At 56.4% G+C, this 6513-nt stretch overlaps 1 protein-coding gene across 20 annotated transcripts in view; it reads right to left on the bottom strand.

Moving 5' to 3' along the window:
• Positions 1–5230: 5230 nt before the first annotated feature.
• ST3GAL4 (ST3 beta-galactoside alpha-2,3-sialyltransferase 4) overlaps positions 5231–6513 on the bottom strand; it is a 40316-nt gene continuing 39033 nt past the window's right edge. For 16 of the 20 annotated variants that reach the window (XM_059676157.1, XM_059676160.1, XM_059676162.1 and 13 more), the window contains 2 exons: positions 6162–6305; positions 5231–5910 (listed from right to left, as the gene is read on the bottom strand). In XM_059676157.1, the coding sequence (XP_059532140.1) occupies positions 5530–5910; positions 6162–6305 (525 nt within the window). In that variant the 3' untranslated portion in view covers positions 5231–5529. The remainder of the gene's footprint in view (positions 5911–6161; positions 6306–6513) is intronic. The other 4 variants (XM_059676145.1, XM_059676146.1, XM_059676147.1 and 1 more) reach the window with 1 other exon arrangement.

Below are 6513 nucleotides of genomic sequence, written 5' to 3'. Positions count from 1 at the left end.
GGAACAGTCCACTGAGCCTCCCCACAGGGCTGGGGCCTCCTCAACCCCTGGGCCACCCCCCACAGACCGGGGAGATCAGCCATGCAAAGGCATCTATCTCCTTCGGCTGCTTCTTAACCTCGTGGCCCGGGGGAAAGTCTCGGATTGCCATGAGAAGACTCAAGAGTGCCCTTTAGAGCTGTCTTTCTTGTGGTGAATCTAAAGTTCTGGATTCAAAGACAAGGTAGGCAACGTCTCAGGAAACAGAACTTGGGAGGACTGGGGTCTTAGAAAGTGAAGCTCCTGTGACATCTGCTCCTAGTGATGCGAGATGAGAGGCACTGCTTGGGATAGGACCTGAATACAGGGAGTCTCCCCCTGAAGGTCACCCCAAAGTCAGGTTCAGGTCACTCCAAAGTCAGGTTCAGGTGGACGACGTTAAAGATACCGCCTTTGCCTGCCTTGTAAGAAAATGAAACGTATCCAGGTCTTGATGCCCGCAGACTAGAAAATACATTTGTGACAGTAATGAACTTGGGAGAAATGCTGAGGAAAGAAGGCAGTAGACACAAAGTGAGATGCATACGGATTTAGGGCTTCCATAGAAGAGTCTTTAGATAAGAATCCCTATTTGGCTTTTCACCGAAAGTTGCTCTAGCTCTCCTGCCACGCAGGCGACACCGGTGGAACACAGCCCACAGCGAATGAGAACTAACAGATTGCTTTCTGAAGTTATGGCTAAGACATCCAAAAGGTCAGAGGGTTTGTCTCCTCACCCTTCGTAGCGAGAGTCTCCCTACTAGCCTCTAATTTCCAGTCTTGTGATTTCTTCCCCTCAAGACAGAAACACATTTTCAAGCAGGAGAAGATACCCTTTAAGCGTTAAAATTGGTGATTATGTAAACAGTGTTTTAGGGAGCCTTGGAATAATAGATGGTTCTGGAATAGCTTAGTTCAGTAATTCCAGCTTCAATCCCCTAGTGTGATTTCAACATCTGAGCCTTCTCTCATTCCCTCCACCCAGCCCCACCCTCCCAGTCTTGCAAGATTCCTGAGAGGAAGCCATGCCTCTGTTGAGGGGTGGGTGTCCTTGAAAATGTTAATTTTCCCTGGGAACCTGAAACCTGCCTTCCAAAGTTCGTTTTTCCCTGGAAACTTTGGTCACATCCTCTGTGCTCACCCTCTCAGACAGGACCGTGATCTCCCCCACCCGATTCCAGTCCTGTGTACCCCCTTACGTGAAGGGGCGGAGCCTTCCAATACATTTGGGCTCCCCCCATATCTGACATCTGAGACTCAAGGGTCTCATTTCCTCATTTCCTGGGTGCAGACTCCCCAGGACCTCTAACAAGAGAGGTAAACTCGTTGAGAAAGAACGGGAATGGCAAACAGGCTGTAACTACACACACACACACACACACACACACACACACACGCGCGCGCGCCCCTCCTTCCTTAAACTTCTAAGTTGGAAGAAGTTCCCTGGAACCATGTCTGGTACGGAATCATGGGAATGCTCAAAGCTAGCACAGAGCTTTCTGAATCTGTGATTAAGACGTCAGAAAAAATCAGAAGGTTTAGACATCCAGCCGACTGGGATCGTCTCCTCACCCTCCGTTTCGGAACCTCCTGTGTGTGGTACGTAGGCCGCGTGCCATCGAAATGGGTGACGTCTCCCCAAACCCCGAAGAAAGGCGTCTGCCTTCAACACCGAAAATCACTCCCAGAGAGCAGTCTGACCTCGCACTGCTCATTGTTTGGTTATGCAAAGCCTGCATTTGAGTCATTTCGCGGATGTCTTACCCTTCCTTTGCTTGTGGGTGACAAAGGCTTTTCGGTCAGCAGAAAAGGTTACTCTACACCGGGCAACTAGTTGGCCCTCCAGCTGTCCCTCACCTGATCCGTTCCCTTTCTGGTATTTTCCATGATGCAAGGCAGCTTTCCAATCTACTATGGATATCATACTCCACAGTCTACATAGTGTACCCATTAGAGTTCAGCCGTGGGCAAACTACGGCCCGCGGGCCGGATCAGGCCCGTTTGAAATGAATAAAACTAAAAAAAAAAAAAAGACCGTACCCTTTTATGTAATGATGTTTACTTTGAATTTATATTAGTTCACACAAACACTCCATCCATGCTTTGGTTCCGGCCCTCCGGTCCAGTTTAAGAACCCATTGTGGCCCTCGAGTCAAAAAGTTTGCCCACCGCTGCATTAGACCCTTGAGACCTCACGCATGCGCCATCACTGCAGCTGGAGGGGCAGAGGCTCACCGGGCTGATGACAGGACAGCGGGGAGTCGCACCCATGTGGCATCCCACCGTCTGCAGCAGTTGAGGGCATCCCACCTTCTCCCGCCTCACAGACCTGCTCCAAGCTCACCCTTTTCCTTGACTAGTCAGCCTGGGGGGGGGGGGTGTACTTATGTCCTTAGAAAGTGTCAATAAGCCCTAACCGGTTTGGCTCAGTGGATAGAGCGTCGGCCTGCGGACTGGAAGGTCCCAGGTTCGATTCTGGTCAAGGGCATGTACCTTGGTTGCGGGCACATCCCCGGTAGGAGGTGTGCAGGAGGAAGCTGATGGATGTTTCTCTCTCGTCGATGTTTCTAACTCTCTATCCCTCTCTCTTCCTCTCTCTAAAAAAATCAATAAAAATATATTTAAAAAAAAAAGAAGAAAGTGTCAATAAAAACGTGAAGTGTCCAAAAGGCAGGCACACCATTGGATGCAAATACAAAGTCTTCCCATGCGTTCGTGCCCTGGGTCAAAGCCCAGCTCCACGCCGAGCTCTGGCTGAGCTGGGGGTCTCTTCCCCTTCCAGGCCTCTGTGCAGGGCAGGGCTTGTGGGGTCTACACTGGACGGGTAGGTCTCTGTCACTTCCCCGCGTCCAGGTCTGGTCCCCAGGCCCCCAGGGGGGTCCCCACCGGACACGCTGCCGGGCAGGCTTCGCCCCGCAGAGCCCCAGAGGCCTCGCTCAGCAGTGACCATCGCTGCCAGGTTCCCACGGCCACAGGCCGGCCCGCGCCCACCAGGCAGCGCGCCCGCACCGTGCCGCCCCTCCGCGCCCCTCCGCGCCCCTCCGCGCCCCTCCGCGCCCCTCCGCGCCCCTCCGCGCCCCTCCGCGCCTGGGGGCGGGGCCAGCTGTGCCGGCTGCTCGTCCTGCCCGTGCCCCTGGTTAATGCAGCTCCAGGATGCAGGGGATTAGGATGGGCTTTGCTCGCAGACGGTAAAGTCGAGAGACGCATGAGGTCATCCTGGAGTCTAGACTGCTAGAGCAGCGGTTCTGAGTGCTCATTAAAATCCCAGATTCCTGCGCCCCGGCGCCCTGGGGAAGACCCAAAAACCTGCTTTCTTAAAGCGCCTCCAGATAAGACTGCTGTTAAGTGGTGCTCACTGGCTGGACCCACCCTCCGAGTCCAAGAAACGTAGGAATTGGGAGCCTAGAGGCGGAGAAATGCTCGACCCTACAGAACGAAGTGGAGAGCGGGTGTGGAACCCGGACTGTGGACTTGCACTCGGCTGCTGGCCCCTCCTGTTGCCTTCCTGCTCGCTCGGCTTAATCAGTCCCAGGCAGGCTGGCAGGCAGATCACACATGGCTGGGCTAGTCCCTTTCTCAGGACCAAGGAACCCCACCCAGCCAGGCCACATCAGAGCTCCGCGCTCAGCCCTGACTCGATGCGTGGCCAGCGCTGCCTCAGTCTGAGCCCACACCCCGAGGGAAGAGTGGACGGTTTGGGTGTGGGCACCCCATCCCCGCACACACTCTTGTCTGTATGCAGTCATGAAGGAATGTGTATGCCCTCACAGGCATAACCCAACAAGAATGTGAAATGGCCCCCTGTCTACAGGCGTGTGTGTGTGCGTGTGTGTGTGTGTGTGTGTACGTGCAAACACGCCTGGTGCATCTGGGGAGTCTGACCATCCATGTGTAGTGGATTCTGGCTGAAGTTTAGGCGTTTCAGTGACGGACAGTGACCCCAGGCTAGGACAGCTGGATCATATGTGCTGACAGACTTTCTATGGCCCTGGATGGGGAAATCGATACTCCTTCGCATCCCCTCATAAGAAGCAGCTGGGGAAGCATCGGGGACAAGAAGAGCTGAGATCCCTGTCCCTGTGCTCACACGCTTCAGCAAGAGGACACCCCCCACACTCTCCACACTCCCCGCCCCCAGCAAAAGCCCTTGTGCGGCTGCAGATGTGGGGCCCTATTTGCTTTCAGAACTGCCCCCTCTCCCCTGGAGGGAGAGCAGTTAGCAAGTCTTTCTGCCACGTTCCACCCTCTGCAGGGTCCTCCGGACCGTTCTGTGGGTGTCCCCCAGGCCACGCCAACCCTGTCAAGAAGTGTCACTTTCCTCTGATCCTCCCAATCTCTGCCCTGTTCTATCTGTCCTGTCCCAGCCCAGCCTCACAGCCTCAAGGCTGCAACTCTTTCCAAGAAAGCCAGGCACACAGCTGTGAGCCCCATTCCCTGGGGCGGGGCAGGGGGGTGGGGGGGGGGGTCCGAGCGCTCCCTCCTGGCTCCAGATGTAAAGAAACAGCTGTGGGTGGCAGGAAGCCGAGCTGGCAGCTCAGCAGGGCTTGGAAAGATGGAGAACACAGAGGGGAGAGACGGACAAATGGCAGGACTATCATGATTCTAGAGACCCGGAGGGGGAGGGAGGGAGCATTTCACACCGCACCCCCCACCCCACCCCACCCCCAGCCTGGCAACTGGCTGGCAGGCCTTGCCAAATCCCTTAGCTGCTACCCAGGCCCTGCCCATCCCGATCTTGGCAGGACCTTCTGTCAACTCCGTTTTATGATTCCCAGTTAATCTGAGAAGGAAAACTTGGCTTCCTCTGCCTCCACCCCTGTCCTCAGACATCGCCCTGCATGGGGCTTTTGAAAGTACACGCTGGTGAGGGAAAGGAAGGAAGGTGGGAGAGGGTCCTGCCCCTCCTATTGGGCATCCTCCTGCCCCTCCCTACCTCTAGGAAGTAAACCAGGATGCAGAATGCCAGCTGGATGGCTGGCAGGTAGGGCTGCTCTGGGCACCACCTGCTTGCCTCCTACGCCACTATGACAATGTATGCCTTGGCTCCAAGCACTGGCCTCAAAAGTGAATTTCCTGAGTGACCGTGGCCTGCTCTGGGTCCCACGGGTCTTTAATGACCCTACCCACTGCAAGAGAGCGACCCACTGCTGCGGCCCCCACCCACCCACGCACCCCGCCCCTCATCTGAAAGGACACCGGGTATCACAACTGCTTTGTTTTAGGAAAAATAGTTTAATTTGTTTGGTACCTCTTTTCTAGATGAGGTTCCTTCTCCAGGGAACACCCCACCACTGTTCTTCCCATGCCGGCTGGGAGGAGCAGCCCCTCTCAGGAGGACCCCCACCCGCTCCAGACAACCCCCCTCCGGGGAGGCCTGCTCTGGGTCGAGGCCTCAGTGGGCCCATCTTGTTTGTGTTTTTATAAAAAATGGTCCGGACACTGTATATGCCCCTTTTCTGGATGCCACGGGACCAGCCCACAGCACTTCCTTCCCGTTAATTAAATAGCCCATTAAATAACCTCCCGGCGCGGACAGGCAGCCGCGGGCCCCATTCCTCCACTGGGCTCCCACCGCCCCCCGCCTCCATCCTGGCGAGCTGGCCTCCCCAGAGCAGCCGGGCATGGCCCCCTCTTGGGCCTGGCCAGTCCCAAGACCCCCCCCACACACAGGCGAGGGGGAGTCCAAGCTGGCCATGCTAGCACAGGCACCCCCACAGCTATGGCTGGGGGCTGCTCAGGTAGCAGAGTGGGCAGACCGATGGATGCAGCTCCTGCCCAAGTCAGAAGTAAGTGAGGTTCTTGACTGCTCCGATTTCCAGCATCCGTTTGATGGCCAGGGCCTCCTGGGAGACGTTGTGACCTGAGCCCTGCGAAGGCAGCCAAGGAAGCAAACTGAGGGATGATGGTGACATTCCTGGCCCTCCCACAGCCCCGCACCCCGGGAGCTCCCTTCCCCCGCCGCCTCTGAGAAGCAAGGCCATCTGGTGGCCGAATCCAGGGGATGCTGGCCTGGGAGTCCAGTGCCGGTTCTGACTCTGAAGGACCTCACCACCGGGAGCCACCTCTGGGCTCCAGGCACCCGTCACTCACCCAGGGTCCCAGGCTGGTCTGCCCCTCCCAGCTGGCAGGCGGGGGCCACTTACCGCCATGGACTTGAGCGTAATCTGCTCATAGTAGTGAATGGTCTGCTTCCTGTTGTGGGCGTCCGGGTAGCCAAAGCCGGCGATGTGCACCATGTCGCAGAGGTGGAGGGCCAGGGTGATGGCCAGCAGGCCTGTGGTGGGCTTCTGAGGAGCAGGGGTGGGGAGGGTGTTAGAGGGGTCCGCCCCTTTGGGCACCATTAGGGCGGCCTCTGCAACAGAACTGTGCCACCAGCACAGCTGGCAAGTGAGTGAGTGGACAGGGCTCATGGCGCCGAGGGACTGAATTGTTCATTTCTCTTTTTAAAAAATATGTATAATACTAGAGGCCCGATGCATAAAGATTTGTGCAAGA

Source organism: Myotis daubentonii, chromosome 19 (assembly GCF_963259705.1).
Source record: "Myotis daubentonii chromosome 19, mMyoDau2.1, whole genome shotgun sequence".
NCBI classification, from domain to species: domain Eukaryota; kingdom Metazoa; phylum Chordata; class Mammalia; order Chiroptera; family Vespertilionidae; genus Myotis; species Myotis daubentonii.
Note: the sequence above shows the minus strand (reverse complement) of the source record. Positions and strands in the feature narration are given on the sequence as shown.